Raw genomic sequence first — 20,058 nt, 5'->3', positions numbered from 1 at the left:
AAGGAGAAGGAGAGCTGGGTGGAGACAATGCACATTCATACAACACAAAAATAAAAGTTTTTTTTAAAGTCTTATTTGGTCTGCGGCTCTAGAAGAGGGGAAAGATTTCAATGCGTCTATTCATTTTTGTAAAAAAACCAAAACCCTACTTTTTTAGATACAAAAACTAGTGTTTTTATAAAACTAGTATTAGAATAAATCGTTTAAAAAGTTCAAAAAAATTAGTCTGACTAGGTTTCGTACAATATACGATTTAAAAGCACTGGAAGACAGCCACTAAGCTGAATCGGAGATGGTTTGTTCCACCATCATAACTCCCCCACCTCGACCATTGGTATGGCCCAGGAACACGGCCTGTGATGCCAGCAGCTTAGTTTCTGCAGCTGGCACCCCGGGTAAGACGTAATGGTGGCTGGGGAACGTCTGCAGTTGTCCAGGGGAGGACGACGGTGCTGGGTCCAAAGAGCAAGCGGGACAGGGCGTGCTATTTGCCTGGGGCAGGATCAGGGCCGGCTGCTCCTAGGCAGCGGGAGCCGATCCTATTGCATTTTCATCAAGGGTAGATGCGCTCTATTGCGTGGATTTCCCCGAATGTTTGTGCGCGCTTGCCCCAAAAGCTCGCGCAGACTTTGCCAAGGAAGGCAAGACTCGGTCCTGCTGTCGTCGAGTTCCTGGCTGGGACTTTTGACGCATTGCAACCACAAACAATCCTGCCTCCCTTCAGTCCCCATTTCGGGATCCCTGGCTGCGTGATTTAAACACTTCGGGTCGCTAGTCACGTTGAATTAACGCAGGGTTGAGTTAAACGTGCTCGGGGTTGCGATGCACATGTAATCGTTGTCATTTGTTTATTATCTGCGGCTGCCATTTTAAACTGAAATCAATGTTTTGACGGGCAAAATTGAAATGCTTTAAATGAATAAAAACGGGAAGGAGGAAATCCCAGACCTATTGATGTATTTTATTAGCGATTGCTATTAAATGCTCCCAATGACTCAGTGGAATGGGTGGGTTCATTAGTTGGTATCTGAACAGGAAATCCCCAGGAACCTCCAGAAATGTAGATATTAAAAATATGTTTTTTTTTAAAAAATCTACTTTTATTATTACAGCGTTAACAAATTCATATTAGCCTGCGCACATAGGCACCAGTAACAGTCTGATTTGAGGAAAGTTTTACTTTTTAAAAATGTAAGTCTTCCCACTTATAGATTGCATAATGCCACTATGTGAAATAAAGGTTTAAAAACTCTGAAAATGCCTTTAAAAATTGGCAAAAAGAAGAAACCTGCTTTACATATAATCAGAAAAGATATCTTTTCTATTATTCCTATGGTAATGGCTGCTTCTACTCTTTTATTTGTTTTCATATTCTTTTCTCAGTTTCCCTGGCATGCAGGAGCCAGAAAAGCTGTGTGATCAGAGAGGAAATAAGGCAGGAAATAAAAGTACAGGGTTGTTATTTGGTTTAAATCTGTTTAATACCCACAGTGGAGGTGGTATTCAGCAGGTTCTGACCAGTTCTGGAGAACCGGTATTTAAATTTTTGCGTAGTTCGGGGAACCAGTAAATACCTCTGACTGGCCTGCCCCCATCTATTCTCTGCCTCCCGAATCCTAGTTGATTGGGAGGAAATGGGGATTTTGCAGTAACCTTCCCTGGAGTGAGGAGGAAATGGGGATTTTGTAGTAACCTTCCCCTGGAGTGGGGTGGGAATGGAGATTTTACAGTATCCTTCCCCTACCACGCCCACCAAACCATGCCACGTCCACAGAACTGGTAGTAATTTTCTTTGAATTCTACCACTGACCCACATGTATTACAACAAAAGAAATATGTCTATTTCAACCTTTGCTCTATTTAACATTTACGGTAGTTACTATCTGTATATCTTTGCAATCCAAAGCGAGTTTTCACATAATTTAATTTGAATGGAATGGGGAGTTCAGGATTTTTATTAAATAGGCAAAACTATTTTAATAGACAATGAGGGAGGAACTCATCAATCAACTGTGTCACACTCACAAAATTTTATTTGAAGAAAAAGGGTGTAGATGACACTAGATAACCCATGCCTCATTGTGTCATCATTTTAGAGATATTTTCTTAAGCAGAGAAACAGAATGACCAAAGATGGGCAAAAAAGCAGTTGTAGCAGAAGTGACTTCCAACTTCCTGCGAGCTTCCCCATTGAGTTTCCTTGTGGGGATTTGATAGAGAACATTGGAAATCTCCCCAGCAGGCAGTTAAGTGGCTGCTGCAGGGGAGAGGATGGAGTGAGGGATTGCCAGACTGGCTGGGAAACTGTCATGGGATGTTCTAAATGAAGATCTTGTGACCCTATTAGTAGTAGTGCAGCAGCAGTCAGTAGCAATGAAGCAACCATACCTTACACAGATTTTATTCCCTTAGGAATAATTGGTCCTGAATTTTAGACACATAGCCCATTTGAGATGTCTTGGTTCAAAAATTGTTGCTCTATGATGCACCCTTCCACTCAATTAAAGGTCATGATGAGATTTAATAGTATATATAGTTTTCCAGTTAAGTTCTGCCTGCTACATTATTATATTACCATTTTTGCTTCCATAAAGGTAAATTTAGAAAAAAAGAATAGTTGCATAACGTTGCATACTATAGTCATGTATCTGGGATTATTAAGATTACTGTGAGCTGTTTTTCTTGCTCCCCCCCCCCCCAAGTTTGAATTTGACATGGCATTAATATCTTATGCTTTGGTTCTTACAGGCCTTTCCTGATGTGGTGCTTGACCATAGAATGAAATGGCTTATATTGTCCCAAATTTCTATATGCATTTTTTGGCTAGATCTCAGCCCTGCCTAATATTGGCAGCTCCATCAGTCTTCTGGTATCAAAGAAATAATGGACACCATTTACAGCATTTGAGATATGCCACTGATACTTCTTTAGGAGAGGAGAATAAAGCCACCGTGGAAAATCTGTCCGAATTATCAGTGGATATAAAGAAAATCCGTAGGTTGAAGCCAAGAGTTCTATCAAAAGAGGTGTCATATGTCAAGGAAATAGCTAATATTTTGCAAACAATTGGCGCTGATGGACCTTCAGTAGCACATATGTTTGAATGTTGTCCTGAAGCCATTCTTTGTAGTCCTACCAACATCACTTGCCAAAGAGATCTGTGGCTATCTGTCTGTCAAAATGAAAAGCAGTTAATGGAGTTAATAAAACGGTTTCCAGATGCTTTTTTTAATGTTGAACATTATGAAAATCAGAAGGCCAACATTAGTTTCTTCAAAGCACTGGGGCTGAAGAATGCTATCATCCGTCGGTTTTTAACAAGTGCATCAAATATTTTTTACAACCCTGTTGAAAAGAATAAGCATGTGATAGAAACTCTGCAAAGAAACTATTTAAGGCTAGGTGGTTCACAGGAAAATTGGAAAAACTGGCTATTGAAATTATTGAGTCAAAATCCATTTGTTTTATTAAATACTTCTACTACTGTCCAAGAAAACCTGGAGTTTCTTCAGAACAATCAATTCACCGATTCCGAAGTTTTAAGCCTGTTGTGCAAGCTCAAAGGATTTATTTTTCAACTTAATCCTAGCAATATGCAGAGTAGCCTGTTGTTTTCAAAGACCATCTTCAATTGCAGTGATCAAGAATTAAAAGAGCTAATATTACAGTGTCCTGCCCTTCTCTATTATTCAGCTCCAATTTTGAAGGAAAGACTAGATGAACTATTGAAGGAGGGAATCTCTATAGAACAAATTAAAGAATCACCCACTGTGTTAGAATTATCAACAGAGATAATTCAGTATCGGATTAAAAAATTAGATGCCCTAGGATACAGTCTGAAGAATGGAACTATAAAATATCTCAGTGGAACGAAAAAAGATTTTGAAACTACCTATGGAAAGATACAAGCAAAAAGTGAGAGACCCATATATAATCCAGTGGCTCCTTTGAATATTGAAGATTAGTTTCCAGAACCTGCTTAATAAAAAGACAGGACTGATTTGTCTTTCATAATTCAAATAAATTGCACATAACTGTACTTAGAAATTGAATTTTTTACACAGGCCTTTTCCCCCCTGAATCAGTGTTTTTAAACATGCAATTCTCTCATGGAATTCGTAGGATCAGACTGAAAGGCTGTTTGATCCAATATATAGTTCCTTCAGTAGCCAACCACATTTGTGTGTGAAAGCTACAGCTAGACACTAGTCCAATAAGCATCCACTGCTCATGTCTTCTAGGAATGAATATTAAAAGGCATTTTTCTGACATGGAAGTAATGCATAGCAATTATGCCTAGAAATTACTGATAGTCCTATATTCCACGGATTCAATTTCCCTTCAAAACAAATTTAAGACATGTGAGATAGGATCCTGTAGTTTCATGGTGCATGAAATACATTTACCAGGTATTTGCATCTAAAGGTCTTTCACTTAAGAGTTAGGAAAGAAATGTTTTCTGCATACCTTGTGTAAATGTAGGCTTTTTAAAAATCATATAGAGGTGATTTTATAAATCTCAACATTTTAGCTTTTCATAAAACCTATTTATTAAATTTCTATGCCATTCATTTCCCTTCCAAGGTGGCTCTGGGTGGCTCCAGTCCTTCAATAATTGCAATTGTCCTTTTTTTTTTGCTCCATCTCTTTAAGAGGTGAGCACCAGAATAGGAAATCATACTCTAATATAGTTTGTACAAGAGTATTATAGGATTCTCAGCAGAATATATACATTATTTAGGAAAGGGAATGATGTTTTAAACTTAGGTCCTGACAGACAAAATGCGCCCAGCATTGGTTTAAGTTATAATATCCATGCTTTGTGCAATATTTAAAATAAAATTTAAACATATTGAGAATATATTCAATATATCAGAGCCGAGGTGGTGCAGTGGTTAAAATGCAGCACTGCAGTTCAGCAGTTTGGCTGTTCAAATCCCACCAGGCTCAAGGTTGACTCAGCCTTCCATCCTTCCGAGGTGGGTAAAATGAGGACCCAGATTGTTGTTGGGGGCAATATGCTGACTCTGTAAACCGCTTAGAGAGGGCTGAAAGCCCTATGAAGCGGTATATAAGCCTAACTATTGCTATTGCTATTCAGTTTATTTAACAAATTAGGTTAATCCTGCATAATTGAGTGATAGGTAATCCCTGCTAATTAGAAAAACCTACTTGACTATTACATGCCATCAAGCCAGTGTCAAATCTTAGTAACCACATAAATTTTTCTTTCACTGATCTCGAGTATATGCACGATCAATTTTAGCAATATACTCTGGCATTTTAAATTATTTACAGTCATTAAGATGGTACATATGCATTCAGTGATTTCAGGATTGAAGACACAAGGAACAGAATGGCACATCTCACAATTACATAGAAGCCTGGCTTTAAATTTGCATGTAGCACGTTTATTTAACTGTTATTTTTCTTCTTATATATCAAGCATGACAAGTTAGTATTTAGAACTGCATGAAAATTCATGCATTCAAAAATAAACCCATGTATAGAAATGGGATGAGGTCCTGGAGTTTAATATTCTTTATTACATACGTTCTACTCGATTGTCCCCAAATAGTTTCTTCAGGTCATTGCTGAATGATATTAAATCAAGAATCAATACAAAAAAAGAGGATGATATTTATTATGTCATTCTGTCCATTAGTAAAAAGACACTATGGGATCAATGGGTGTGTCTGGAAAGCATCTCACAAAGTAGTTGGCATGGGAATGTTACAAGGCACCAGGGATGAAATGCTACCAATTCAGACCGGTTCACCTGAACTGGTAGCAAAGATGCCAGCTGTTCACCCAAACTGGTAGTAAAAAAAATGCTACCGGTTTGGGAGAATGTTTTTCTGACAATTAGCTAGAAAGCAGGAAATCCAGCTTTCTAGCTAATATAAATCGTGCAGCACAGCTGATTCCCCCCCCCCCTCCCCGGCTGTTCACTTACCTTGCTGTTCACTTACTCGCTTGCTTGGTAGCAGGCTCTGCCCACCTGCCTGGACATCATTTTGATACTCTACGCATTCGTGGAAGGTGCAATGCATGCACTCACATTGCTACTGAATCAGTAGCAGAGGTAAATGGATTTCACCCCTGCAGGGCACCCATTTATCAGAAGGCACAATGAGATTTGCTTCAATGAAAAATACAGTTTTCCAAATAAGTTTGAAACGAACAGGAGGGATAAGGTATCTGATCGATACTAAGAGAGATGCCTGCTGGGGCATATTGTCATTGCCAGCTTACTGATACTAGATTTCTCTATTCCTTATTCTAACAGTGACGTGTGGTGAGGATTACGGTTGGTGAGGCAAGAGCACGGCAGTGGTGAGAAGCAACGTCCCCGCCGCTGTATCCGACAGGCATCTCGCGTTTATGTCCACCATAAACATGAGATGCCTGTCAGCCACAGTGGCAGAGGCGGGGGGGCGAAGCAGCAGAGCGCAGCAGCGGCAAGAAGCAACGTCCCCACTGCTGTGTCCGACAGGTGTCTCGCGTTTATGGCAGATATAAACGCGAGACGCCTGTCGGACACAGCGGCAGGGATGGAGGAGGCAGGGAGCAAGGCAGCAGCCGGTGAAGAAAGGGAACAGGAGGAGGAAAGGGAGAGGGGAGCAGGATGGGGTTCCCGGTGGGGGGGAGAGGAGAAAGGGAAGGGGGGCACAGCAGGCAAAAGAAAGTGCCAGCCCGCCAGCAGAGGTGGGTAAAAGATCCGCTTCTGCTGGCGGGCTGCCCCTCTATTCTCAAACAAGGCTGCCCTCCCTGCCTCTGCCCCTTCCCTCTCTTCTCAAACAAACTCTCTCTCAAATTGAGAGAGTGTTTGTTTGAGTGGAGTGAAGAAAGAAACACACGCACACACAAACACAAATTACTCACAATAAAAAAATTACTTACAAATTAAATTACAATAATTTTGAATTCCCCCCTCCCTCCGTCCGACCCACATACCTTTTCCAGATGTGTCACAGAGGATTTTAACTCTCCTCTTGTCCGCCATGATAAAAATGTAAAAAGAAAAAGGAAGGCAAGAGCTGCTGCTGCCAGAGCAGTAGGAGGCGAGAGAACCACGTGCCTTCTTTGTATAAGGAATTTTTCGCCTTTTAACCCTTGCTTAACTCTGCTCAAGTGATCATAAAGTTAGAGTAAAGGAGGTACGTGGTTCTCTCGCCTCCCCCTGCAGTTAAGCACTAACCAGAGTCATCCACTGTGACTCTGGCAGCAACTACCTCTGCCTTTTTCCTTTTAATTTTGTTTTTCTTTTCATCATGATAGTTGTGAGGCCCTGCCTCCCCTGACTGCACGTCCCTGTATTCTAAGCATATGAATCTAGACACTACCTTAAGATCTCATTTCCCATTAAATGTCAACATCAAAGAAATATCAAATGTCAGTTCTTAGTACATCAATATGTTTGCAATTTTTATGCTGTGGTTAATCCTTCTATAAATATACATTCCATATGCAAACCATTCTGTGTTTAGTATGTATTTCTAAAAATAACACATACACATTTTATTCTTTTTATATATGTTTTAAGATACACATTTATTAGGGAATTGGTTGAGTAGTAAAATGACAAATGTCTAAATGCTAGCTAAGGTTTCCAATATGAAGATTGTCTGATAAACTCTCTAATCTAGGCACATTGTTAATCCAGTCACCTAATTAAATACTATTAACAAACAAACTCCTAATTTATATAGTATCATTGAGAAAACCTCTTGCAATAAAGTTTTTTTTAATTGAAGTTTTAATTATGCCTTTGGGACAAAAATATTCTTTATGTTCTGGTGAGCATATGAAGTTGCTATCATCAAGCTAGCAAATTCTGGTCTGATACCAACAGCACATTTTTGATCATTCTTTTCAACTAGTAATGCCAAGAATTAAATATAAATCCTTTCCATGCACAGTATATGCTTTTATCACTGAGCTATGGATCTTTGGCAGCTGAAATACAAATTGCAGCAATACAATAAATTATATCAGATTAATTTAATTTATGAATATGTAATTTTAGACAAGGGACAGCTTTTGGTCATTACTTTTACAAGACACTATGTGTTTTAATCCATTGTTTATAATCACAACTATTCCAACCAGGTTTGTGTGTTTTAACACATATTTTAAATAAAAATTGCATACAGAATAGTCATGTGAACTTCAGTCTTTTTTTAAGGACTACCAAAAAGCTACAAATTCAACAGAAACATGCTAAAGAGATTCTAAAGGTATCGATCCAATAAATCCACGATATAGCCCACTGAGCACAAAGGACTACCAATCCTGATTTAATTTATTAGGGATTAGGAACAAGACAGGAAGAGACATATCTGTGTCTTGCTCAGAAAACTTTGAAAATGTATGCACGAAATACATTTCTCTACAAATCACTTGTTTCTATCATTATTGGTCATGGGTGCCATTCAGCAAACCTACCTGCTGAGGTATTATTTGTAGAAAATATTTTATGTTAATAATCATTGAAAATATCAAGCATAATTCATCAAACTCTACAAAATTTCTAGCGATAATGGGTGATACTCAGGTAAACAGATTATACACAGCAACAGCAATTGCTGTATTTGTATTACTCTAGAAATAAGATAGTACAAATTTGTACCTTGAGGCTAGAAACCACAGAAATGATTTTATTTTACAGCTAAAAGTTACCTCAATATTGTCTTAATGTAAACTTGGAATTAATTTTCAGTTAAGCAACCTAACAACATAAAGGGCTTTTCATTTTGCAGGTGAGAACATCAGTACGCTACACCTGAGATTTAGCAGTCTTTCTTTGACAGTATCAACAGATAAAAAAAAGTGTAGTACTCCTACAGACTGCTTTGAAATGTCAGACATTACAAAAACTTTAAAAGATTCTCTAAGTAAAAAATATTGTTTTTCACCATAAGGCATGATTTGACTCAATATACTATACACACATATACATGCGTGTGCGCAAACAAACACATCCTTGCGACAGTTGACGTCTAAAGAATTTAGTGTTTATAAAAATAGTTTGAAAAAGCAAAGATAGACAAGGACTCTATAGGGAGTTCAAGGACTGTTTTCCAAAAAATATAGACACCATAGGCTTGAAGCTAGAACATCAATGTATCTGTGTATGGCAGAGGCAACCAATTAAGGGCATAATCAGGCTAATATTTAAGCACTTTAATGCTGAAATTATTTTAAAGGGAGCTATTATCATCAGAACCATGAAGTGCTTAACTTTTTGCCAAGTCATTCCTTCCACTTCTATTTTCACATTTTTAATTCAAGATTTCGAAAAGTGAATTAATGTTCAAATGTAAGCCATTCCTTCAGATCCATGTACTTGATTCCTTTTTTTTTTAATCAAGTGTAACATTTCACCAGACAAATTCCTGAAGAAATCTAAAGTTTCTGTGATACCAGGCTGTTAATGTTCCTTGCAGAAGAAAGTTAATTCTTTCAGTTCATTAGATATTCCTCCAGAATGGTGACCTTACAGTATTCCAAATCGTGTAAGTCCCATAGCCACGTAAGTTCCTCAACGAAACAGTACTGAATTTCTTTAATCAGATTTATCCTTTTTCTTCCCAGTTAAAGGCACTTTGCTTGAGATAGCAGATCCTACAGCTGTAACACTTCCTGTCACAACTGAAACACTTCCTTTAACTAATCCTACTCCCATGGAAGGCACAGCTGTTACTGCTGTTTTGGTCACTTCAAAGCTTTTCCCTCCTATCCATGCTACGCCACCAATTGTGGCACCGACAGCTCCTTTGGTTATGCTGAAGAGGCCGCCAGTCACCCGGGAGAGCATGCCAGGCTGTTGTTGCGGATGATCTTTTACTGAATCTAAAAGAAGAGAAACAGTGTCAGTATTCAGAATTAGCGGTGGGGAAAAAAATCCCAGTAAAATTTTGCTCTACAACAGGGGTGTCAAACTTGATTTCATTGAGGGCAGCATCAGGGTTGTGTTTGACCTCGGGGGCTGGGGCAACTCAAAATCACTTGTGTTGGGAGTGTCTGTGGTAGCCTGAGCGCTGTGCCAGTAAAAATGGGCTCCCAAGCTCCGTTTTCGGCTGTAACAGCCTCCTGCAACAAAAACCCTCTGGCAACCCTCTGCCAACAAAAACCAAGCTCAGGAAAGCTGTGTGCAGCCCTCCCAAGCTCAGTTTTTGTTAGCAGAGGCACCATGGGCCAGCCTTTCACTGTTTCCAGGGTGGCCTCGCAGGCCAGATCTAAGCACCCTATGGGCCGAATCCAGTCCCCGGGCCTTGAATTTAACACCCTGCTCTACAACAACTCTTTCCTATGACATATCACCAGCAGAAGAGCCTTGAGGGGGAATAGCAAAGACTCTCAATATTTTCTAAGAATGCAAAAGAAAGTTCTGAATGGGTTTTGGTTCTTTAATTATCATCATTATTAATAAAGGGATTCAGCATTTTTGTGTACTAATTACAGGATAGAAAATCGTCTCAGGGCAGAATCAGGGCTTTTTTGAGATATCAATAGAGGAACCATTTGCTGGGTTGAAATAAGTTTGAAATGGATTGTTTTAATTATGGTATGTTGACCAATAAAATGGCAATTATAAATCATTATCTAGCTTGTCAGTGTTCCAAGACAGAACTCCACAATGAATATATTTATACATCAGGAAATTACATTATCATTTGTTAATTCCAGTCAGGGACCATTTAGATACCTGACATCATATTAAAATTTATTCCTAGAAGGTGAACACAGTATTATAACCATTTTCTACATCTTACTGGGTTCAAAAAGTCAGCATATTATGCTTTATAGCACTAATAGACCCAAGCACCTTCCCAGGATAGTAGATAAAACCCACTTCATTCACTTCCTTCATCACTCCTGTTTCATAATTGAACTTGTAGTTCAATTTATTTCAAAAGTTAGAGGTAAATTTAAGAAATCTGAATTTCTGACTCTTTACAAAATATATTATCATGCAATTTAAACAAAAGAGGCTGATTTTTCACAAAATCACATCTATTGAATATTTTCTAATGAAAAATCCTTTTTTTTTAAAAAAAGTGAAGATAGCTATTCAGACATTATTTAAACTACATTGACCATCACAATCAGCATAGCTAGAAACATGCATATGTGTACAGTAGTGGCCAAAATTGTGGAAACCTTTTGGAAAAAGTGTATTTTTGCGGTTTGATGGCTAATAACACCACTTTGTTTGGGAATAGTACCATAAAATTACATATCAATAGAAAGATAATTTAATCAAGAATGTAATACAACAAGGTTTGTTCAATTATCTGTATTCTATGAAAAGCTATAGCCCAATATAGCCAGCAAAACCCATAATAGAAGCAATCATTCAATCTTGGTTTCACATTATAACAGCTGAAGAACGAAAAGACTTGGTTCACTACATGGGAAGACATTGTAAGGCCATAATAATTCATGCTAAAGGTTACCCAACTAAGTATTAACTGACATGGTGATAATTTTTGTATATCTCATTTTTTCAATGGTGATAATTTTTGTGTACATTTTTTCTATGTGTTTCACTTTTTTTCTTTATAACTGCTATTCTAATAGCAAATCCTTCATAAAACCTATTGCATTACATTCTTGATTAAATTATCTTTCCATTGATATATACTTTTATGGTACTACTCCAAAAACAAAGTGGCATTATTAGACATCAAACCTCAAAAATACTGTACATTTTCTCCAAAAGGTGTCCACAATTTTGGCCACTACTGTATGTATGTGCACACAATACACACATATATACACATACAGTCTATGTATCCAAAAGGAAAGAAAGAAAACATAATTTGACAAACGTATCCACCTTATGTGTTAACCTCTCTTAATCAATAACAAAACCATTCTATGAGCATGGAAAGCAGGTATACAATTACCCTCCATGTGAATGGAAAGCCAATGGTGGCAGATTCTGGAAAAAACAAGACTGCCTTGGAAGACTGAAAAGGACAGGTTTCATTTGTGCAAGTAAATCATCTACTTGCAATTATAAATTAACAAGTCATTTGGTTTCAAACCAAGCTGCATAGCTTTTCAAAGTAGTGCTCCCTTCTTAGCAGCAATATCACACATCGTAAGCTATTTTAAAAAGACACTATATTAGCAGAGCAACATATTAATATAACAGATTCTGCATAACCTTAGGTTATTTTAACTATTATTGGCTGGATATTTAATCACGAGAAAAGCAGACTAGTAATTTTAGTGTGTTGCCATGAAGTAGTGATTGAAGGTCTTGGATGACCAAATTATCCTGCAGCAAGCAAAATACCACAAACATATCTTTAAAAGTAATTTTGTTTGTAATTTAAGTCAGTTTTGATCATGAAATTAAAATCTGCTTATGGAGAATAGAATAACAATTTGAAAAGAACAATTTACTGCATCATATTTGAGCAAACAGCACTGTTATTGTAAAATATACCTTCTGGGGGTTCACTGTTAAGATATGGAGGAACATCTTGCTCATCCTTCTCTGTCTGGTTCATTATTGCCTGAAAATATAGAAATGTATAGTTTCTAGGTTAGTCTAGCTCTTTTCAATGTTCTTTTGAAAAGTTACTCACTAGCAAGTCAATGAAAGCGTATGCTGGGACTGTTTTCCATGGCAGTCAAATCAACAATACAATACTTTATGGATGAGGATGGAGGGTCATTGTCTGAGCTTGTGGGTTGGTTCCTGAACGTTAACAGGCTAGGTAACATTTAGTAATGAAATGTGCGGAAACCAACCCACAAGTTCGGCGAACGAACTTCTACCCTCATCTTACATCCAAGCTATAGATATTTGCAACCATCGCATAAATTATGGGTGTTAAGAATTAATATTCTAGAGCAGTGATGGCTAATCTTTTTCTCATCACATGTCAAAAGGAGGAGTGCAGGGAGATTGTGCGCGGGTGTGCCCACACCCATAATTCTATGAACCCTCTCCCTCCCCCCCCCGCTTTTGGCGTGCAATGCTCCAGAAGCTTTCTAGGAGCCTGGGGAGGGCGAAGATGGCCAAAAATGAAGGCCGAAGTCAGCAGACCAGTGCGCGCATGCATGCTGGATCTGACAGGGCAACGCCTCTTGTATCCTAACAAATGGCTGTGTGCCACCTGTGGCACAGGTGCCATAGATTCGCCATCACGGTTGTAGAACATTGATGGTGACTGTATAACACCCCATATCTCACATGCCATAATGTTTTGGATGACACACCAGTGTTTACACCAACATTCACCAACATCCAACAACTGTTCTCAAAAGCACATCTTGCTATCATTTGATTTTCTGAGACTGGGCAAAAATGGGATATGCTCTTGGGTGGCCTCTGGAGTCTCCAAAAATCCTGTGAGAAAATGATATGCTTTCAGAGTTTCCGGAGGCTGCAGAAGAGCATTCTCTGAAGCCGCTTCAAAAATGAAGACTCGAAGAAGTCCTGGGTAGGCTGCAGGGACCTGTTAGCAGAAAGAGGACACTGCCTGAAGGTAAGCAGCACATGGCTTATCCTGGGGAACAGTGCAAGGGCACCAATGAGGAAGGAATTGTTTCTCTGTTGTTTAGTGTGTATGGATATGATATGTCAGCAGAGTCATGTTATGCATTTTATGAATTTTTGGAACACCAAGCCCAAAAGATTCACCATGACTGTACTAGAGACACTTATGCTATGTAACATTATGCAACTTCCAATGTTTCCTTCAGGTCCTAGGACCTTAATGGTGAACCTATGGCACGTGAGCCAAAGATGGCACACAGAGCCCTCTCTGTGGGCACGAGCACCACCGCCAGCTGCTCTCTTCTGGGTTCTGGCATCCACACGCACCCTGGCCAGAATACCAGCAGTCCCGCGTGCATATGCATGACGGAACCTGGAAGAGCAGCTAGCCACTGTGTGCATGCGCACCGGCCAGCTGCTCTCATCCTGGTTCCGGTGTTCTGGCACGCGCGTGCGCACACTCGTTTTGGCACTCGATGCCGAAAAGGTTAGCTGTCACTGTCCTAGGATATAAGCTTTTAATTTGAAAAAGGAAAAATATTATCTAATTCAGAGTCAGGATAATTTGCATTCTTGTTTCAAGCAGGTTGTCAGTTGAAAAATTTCTTAAAGCCTGCCTTAGTAGAAGTAAGGAAATAATAATTCTGTATTTTCAGCTGTGCTGCAATAGGGAAAAGCTGTAAATTGGGCCACAAATATAACTGCTTGAATCAATATCTTTTACAGTAAGTCCTAATGTAATAATTTAACAAGTTCCAAATTTAGGACTTATTTTTTCTTTTAAACAAGAAAAATAAATAGGCTAAGCCTCATTCTCAACCCGTGTTATTTTAATAATTAGAGAAAAGTTGAGCCTCAATTAACTTGAGTATTAAGTGAGTAGAATATGAAAAAGTTAAGACTGTGATCATGTCATTTATTAATCTGTCACTACAATAAACTGAAATGTGCACATTAAGAATACTGAAGTAATGTTGGCATTGGAATTAGGACTTTGACATATTTGTGTCAAATTTAAAAGCAGCATGATAAATTCAGTATCAAGGTGAAAATAGGTTCAGTGAATAATGTATCATTAAAGTTATTATAATAACCATGTGATACTTTAAAATAACAAAAGGATTTACATCTAAATATGACTCAATTATTCAACCTAGAAAATTTCAATTTCAAAGAAAAGTAAAGATGCCAGCAATCTGAAATGGCCTATCCTTATACAAATCAGATTGCCACATGAAAGCATTGCACAAGCAATGCTGTTAAGTAACATCTGATTACAGAGGCAATTCATTAAGGCTGAGGAGGGAAGTACTACCCTGGAGTAATCTTTCATCAACCTTATTCAGGATTACCAAGATCATATGGAATTTTGCCAAGTAACGTGGTATTAACATAACTCTCAACATGGAAAATAGAATTCAATAGGAATAACTGTATACTGCCTACAGGTTAACCGGACATAAGAATAGTTTCCACTTCCTGTCCTTAAATTAGAACACAATACCTTGCTTTTTGAGCTATTTTAAAAGATCACATGATTTAGCTGATGCTAACAGGTGAATTGTTTTATGTGCTTCCCATTGCTGTCTCAACATGAGTTTTTCTTTAACATACTCTGAAGAATTAAATAGACAGCATTATAAAGGTCTTTTACAGAGTTATACACATTTCTTCCTTCTGTAAAAAGATAGCAAGAACTGAACAAGAAAGTGTTTTTTAAGCTTCTTTTGGCTTTTTAAAACCAAGAGTCAATTAAACACTGAACTCTAAAATCTAGAAAGTAGCCAACTGTCCTTAGAATAGTTTCAAAATCATTTCTATAGATGTATAAACCAAAATTATATTTCATGTGATTTACATACCTATATAATAACTTGCCATATAGTTTCAGAATGACAAGTTCCTATCTTGTTTTCTTCTAATTAAATAACATTACCACTGTAAAATAATTTTAAATTGCCCAACCACCCCTGAAAGATTAACCTAACTCAACAAAAACACACTATCTAACAAGATATACACTATATTGCCAAAAGTATTCGCTCACAACTGATTCTGATTATATGGATGGGTGAGCGAATACTTTTGGCAATATAGTATATTTTCTAGAAAAAACTGCTGAGCCAATTCAACAACTACAGCTTAGACAATGTGATATCTGATAATGTGTTCCTTTAGCGACAGTTGTTCAGCTGCTATTTTTAGCCTACACGCTTAATGAACAAGCTTCTTCCCCCTTGGGACATTTTGCTGTAACTGTAAAAACAGGCAGCTGTGCAATGCTTTAATATATATCTCATTATTGCTATGCAACCCAATAATGCAATGGAAATTACAAATAACAAATTATTAAAAATTGCTAAATAATCCTATTTATTATAGCAAATAACAGTGTCTTGGAAGAATTAATGTTGTTTAATAGTTTGCAATAACACAAAAATCTTGTAGCATAAATAAGAAACAACAATATGAACTCTTCAGATTGCCCAAACCCTTTGGACTTAGATTGCTAATAAATTAATGTAACCTATAAAACCCAAAATATGATTTTGTTTCATTTTTCATTTCTAGGGGATGTTTCCTATCCAAACTTTTGCAAAAGAAGTCTTCATATTCGTAGATTGGATGAGTATTACACTATGCAAAAATAAAATATTTGACTCGAGTTTTATCTTTTTTTTTTGTAAATATCTGTATTGTATCTTTTAATCGCTTTTAACTGTATTCTTTGAATATTCTTTTTGTGCAGCAAAACGTTTGAAGTAATCTGATACCACAGTTGAAATACAGTTCTCCTTTATACAGATTACTCCTAACTATGCCAACTAAAATACAGGTAGTCCTCAGTTTATGACCACAATTGAACCCAAAATTTATGTTGCTAAGCGAGAAATTTGTTAAATGAATGTTGTCCCATTTTACAACTTTTCTTGCCTGTTAAATTCATAACATTGTTGTCAAGTGAATCCGGTTTCTCCACTGACTTTGCCAAGGTTGCAAAAGGGGATCACATGACCCTGGGACACTGCAACCATCATAAATGTGAGTCAGTTGTCAAGCATCTGAATGTAAATCACATGACTGTAGGGATGCTGCAACAGTCATAAGTATGAGAAATGGTCGTCATTTTTTCAGTGGCGTTGTAACTTTGAATGATCACTAAGTGAACTGTTGTAAGTCGAGGACTACCTGTATGTCCTTAAAGTATCCAGTATGAATGTAACATACATGTGAATGCTCGTAGTAGCTTGAGTTTTAAACTGGATGAGGTAGAGAGGAAGTTGTTATTTTCCCCAAGGTATTTCTGGAAACATATTTTTTTTCTGCCTTGTCCTTTACTCCTAAGATTTAGGCTTTCTCAATAGACACAAACAATAAACACACTTTATCAGTATCCATACTTACCAAATATTACTGTATTCAAATGTCCCAATGTGATTTTCTATATAAAATCAAAGAAACGTATATACTTAAAATTTTGTAATAGTTTTTAAAAAATGATTTATCAAAATGTTACTGTACAAGAAATACAAGAAATATAACACAGACTAATATCTGCAACTCAAATTATGTGAAAGGTGAGCATATCTTCCAGAAAAATATTTGCAGCAACTATTGAACTACTGATAAAGGAGAATATTTGTAGCTCAGAGTAGAAATGAGGGGTCCTTGGCTCTCTCTGAGCTTGCTAATAAGGACGCCTCACCATTGAACTAGCTTGGGAATCAAGATTCTGGATTTATGAAAATATGATATTCCAAGCAAAATACTAGATAATGATTTTTAATTGCTTTAAGTGAATAGTCATTCTATAGTGCTTCATTTTTTTAAAGCAGCAAACATTTTAAATATTTGCTCAGAATTATATGGCTGTCCAGATTCGCCACAGTACTCCTGTTTAGATTGTGTAATAAACAAATTCAATTAATGTTCAGTTTCCACAAAATCTAAAAAACAGATTCTGACCTGTTTAACTCTTTATTGTGCAGAAATCTGCAGATCTATCATTATTTTTAGAATCCTTATTATTGTGTTCATTCTTACTAAAATAGAATATTCAAAAAAGATAGATTCTCATTTCCAAGATCAATAAAATGTGGATCCAGATTGTTGGGGGAAATATGCTGACTCTATAAACAGCGCATAGAGAGGTCTGTAAAGTACTGTGAAGTGGTATATAAGTCTAAGTGCTATTGCCATTTCATTTCTTCCAGCGGGGAAAAAAAGTTTGCAGTCATAGCAGCTGATATTTGGGGACAATTAAAGCATTACTGCTATCATTATACCACCTTTTCCAATTTGGTGGCAGCCAGATGTTTTGAATTACAACCTTTATAATTACCAGTGATTGTTGAATGGCAATTCCAGAAATTATAATCCAAGATATTTTTAGGCATAAGTTGGAGAAAGCTGCATTATACAATGAAGACCCTTTGATTGGAAAAGCAGTTTTAAATTCAATACCAAGAGTCCAATGCAATTTTTTTTCATTTCACTATTTTATCAAGTCAGCTTATGAGTGAAATTAGAAAAGATATTATTAAAATATAAAATGAAAGCCATTTTGTTTTTCTTTAGAAATTTGTCAGACTTAATTCAAAGAACCATTTTAAAATTCCTCAACATTCCCACAAGGGAAAGCAATGTTCCCAAAGAGGTTGGAGAATTCCTTATTTCCTTATTGCATCTTTTTGTAGGCTTTACCTAGCTGATAATTTAACTTTATGATACAGGGTGGATGTTACCCAGCAACGTGGGGTTCCAGAGTACTTTTAAAGAAGAAAATTTCCAATCTTTTCTGTAAAACACATCCATTTCAATTTAAAATTGAGGCATTTTATTTTCCTGGAAGAGTTTTGAAAGGGCATACTATGGACGCAAAAGTTGACTTGCATCCTAAATAACCTTACAATTTCGGCCCTGTAAAAGCAGAAATATACTTACACGCATATAGTAAACTATCTAATGAAGGCGCAGTATTAATTTTCAGAGCATCCAATGAGCTGTTTGACAATCTGCGGACATGCATTATACCCAACCCTGTTTTCCACCGAGAGTAATAACAATGTTCCCCACCGGGATCAAGCCTGAAAAAACACTCGGGAACAGAAGCGTAAACAGCAGCCTCCCCATCGCAGAAGGGCTCTAAATGGGAGCCCAGCAAACACAAAGGGCTGATGGATGGCACGCAGCAGTGACGTGGCAGAGGAGGCAGGCGCAGTACCCGGAGCCATACTGCTGTTGACGTGCAGCCGGGCTTCTTTTCCCCACCTCCCCGCGGGCCCTTCCACGTTGAACCCCCCCTCCCTTTTCCTCCAATCTAAATATCCGCTGCCAGAACATACTGGCCACACTTTTGCCTTTTCTCCTGCGTAATCTATTTTTACCTCCTTTTGCACCCGCACCGCTGAGTGTGCCTTGCTCTCTTTCCCGGGGGGAGAAAACCCTCTAGAGACGCTGCGTTATTTTTCCTCCCCCCCCCCCCCAATTCTCTCTCCTCGCTTTCCAATCAAAGCAACAGCCAAACTGGCTCTGCAGGGAAGGCTGGTGGACGTCTAAAACGGTGAAGACCTACCGACAACGCCATTAAAGGGGAGCTGGAAAGCGGCAATCCGAGGAAATTTGCGCCCGGGAGACTGTTCTCACCGAACGCTGCGACGCTAACCTCGGGAAGCGCAAGGCTGCTCGGAGAAGCTCAGGGAAGAAACACAACTCCTTGTTGGAGGCTTTCCTTTTCCCACAACACTAAGTTCGGTCCCCTTGTCCTCGCTATGCTTCTCCGGTTCCCCTCCCTTGCTACGGGATGGCACCTAGCGGGAAGCCCTTCCTTCCACGCTCAGAACAGTTCTCGGGGCAATTTTGCACGGGCGGCGTTTGGGCTCCCTTGCCTACCTCCCTACCTGCGCCCCCTTCCCCTATCGTTCCCACCTTTGCAGCCCCAGAGAGGCGAGAGACCCTGGCCTCGGCAAGCACGGAGGGGAGCAGGCGGACACCCCTCATCCTCCCCTCAATCCCATTCTTCTTCTTCTTCCACCCCGGAAGGAAAGGGGTGGAGAAGATGCCCCAGGCAACTCCACCCCGCATTTTCTGCGCAAAGCGCAGAGAAGGCTGGAGGCGAGGAGGCCACCTTCCAAACTCACCTCGCGGGGATGTCCGCGCCGTTCGGTTCAGCGCGGCGGAGGACTCGACCAGGCAAGCCCGAACCCGACTCCGACCCCTTTGGCGGCTGCCTCTTCAGCGCTTGCCGACGTGGCGCCCTACGCACCTCGCCCGTCCCCGCCCGCAGAACCCGCCCCAGACCGGCCCCCGGCGCCCCCCGGCGCGGCTCTGGAGGGGCGCGCAGGCGCTTGAGCCCGACCGGGCCGTCTCGGAACTTGGGCTGCCTTTCTTCCCCTTCCACCTCCTCTTCCGACAGCGATGCTAAGGCGCCAACGGGAGAATGAAAGTCGATAGCAGCGATCAATAATTCCTCTTCTCTCTGCTTCTTGTTTTACCTTGAGCGCCTTGCCGCGGCTGGAAGTTACGGCAAGGATGTT

The 20,058-nt window shown here is 38.9% G+C and overlaps 2 protein-coding genes across 6 annotated transcripts; one reads left to right on the top strand and one right to left on the bottom strand.

Annotated features, from left to right (window-relative positions):
* The first annotated feature begins 105 nt into the window (after nucleotides 1–105).
* MTERF2 (mitochondrial transcription termination factor 2) lies at nucleotides 106–4,000 on the top strand. 2 transcript variants are annotated; one of them, XM_032220667.1, is made up of 2 exons: nucleotides 106–395; nucleotides 2,749–4,000. In XM_032220667.1, the coding sequence occupies exon 2, from the start codon at nucleotides 2,784–2,786 to the stop codon at nucleotides 3,963–3,965; it is 1,182 nt and encodes a 393-aa protein (XP_032076558.1). In that variant the 5' UTR covers nucleotides 106–395; nucleotides 2,749–2,783; the 3' UTR covers nucleotides 3,966–4,000. The 2 variants fall into 2 exon arrangements, with proteins under 2 accessions (XP_032076558.1, XP_032076559.1); XM_032220668.1 differs by lacking the exon at nucleotides 106–395 and adding an exon at nucleotides 688–1,191.
* A 3,771-nt stretch (nucleotides 4,001–7,771) lies between these two features.
* On the bottom strand, nucleotides 7,772–19,821 carry TMEM263 (transmembrane protein 263). Of its 4 annotated transcripts, none has more exons than XM_032221648.1 (4): nucleotides 19,663–19,820; nucleotides 16,928–16,964; nucleotides 12,464–12,533; nucleotides 7,772–9,855 (listed from the first exon to the last, which is right to left on the bottom strand). In XM_032221648.1, exons 3-4 carry the CDS (start codon nucleotides 12,525–12,527, stop codon nucleotides 9,569–9,571), a joined length of 351 nt encoding a protein of 116 aa, XP_032077539.1. In that variant the 5' UTR covers nucleotides 12,528–12,533; nucleotides 16,928–16,964; nucleotides 19,663–19,820; the 3' UTR covers nucleotides 7,772–9,568. The 4 variants fall into 4 exon arrangements, with proteins under 4 accessions (XP_032077539.1, XP_032077540.1, XP_032077541.1 ...); XM_032221649.1 differs by lacking the exon at nucleotides 19,663–19,820 and adding an exon at nucleotides 19,451–19,569; XM_032221650.1 differs by lacking the exon at nucleotides 19,663–19,820 and adding an exon at nucleotides 18,467–19,433.
* Between the last annotated feature and the right edge of the window lie 237 nt (nucleotides 19,822–20,058).

This window comes from Thamnophis elegans, chromosome 7 (assembly GCF_009769535.1).
Source record: "Thamnophis elegans isolate rThaEle1 chromosome 7, rThaEle1.pri, whole genome shotgun sequence".
Taxonomy (NCBI): domain Eukaryota; kingdom Metazoa; phylum Chordata; class Lepidosauria; order Squamata; family Colubridae; genus Thamnophis; species Thamnophis elegans.
This window is presented reverse-complemented; position numbering and strand designations above follow the sequence as displayed.

Excerpts from the sequence above, each read along its gene's own strand:
- TMEM263 (XM_032221651.1), bottom strand. The coding sequence starts at position 12,527 with ATGAACCAGACAGAGAAGGATGAGCAAGATGTTCCTCCATATCTTAAC. Across the intron at positions 9,856-12,463 it reads TAACAGTGAACCCCCAGAAG|ATTCAGTAAAAGATCATCCG; the intron begins GTATATTTTACA and ends CTCTTCTTTTAG.
- MTERF2 (XM_032220667.1), top strand. The coding sequence starts at position 2,784 with ATGGCTTATATTGTCCCAAATTTCTATATGCATTTTTTGGCTAGATCT.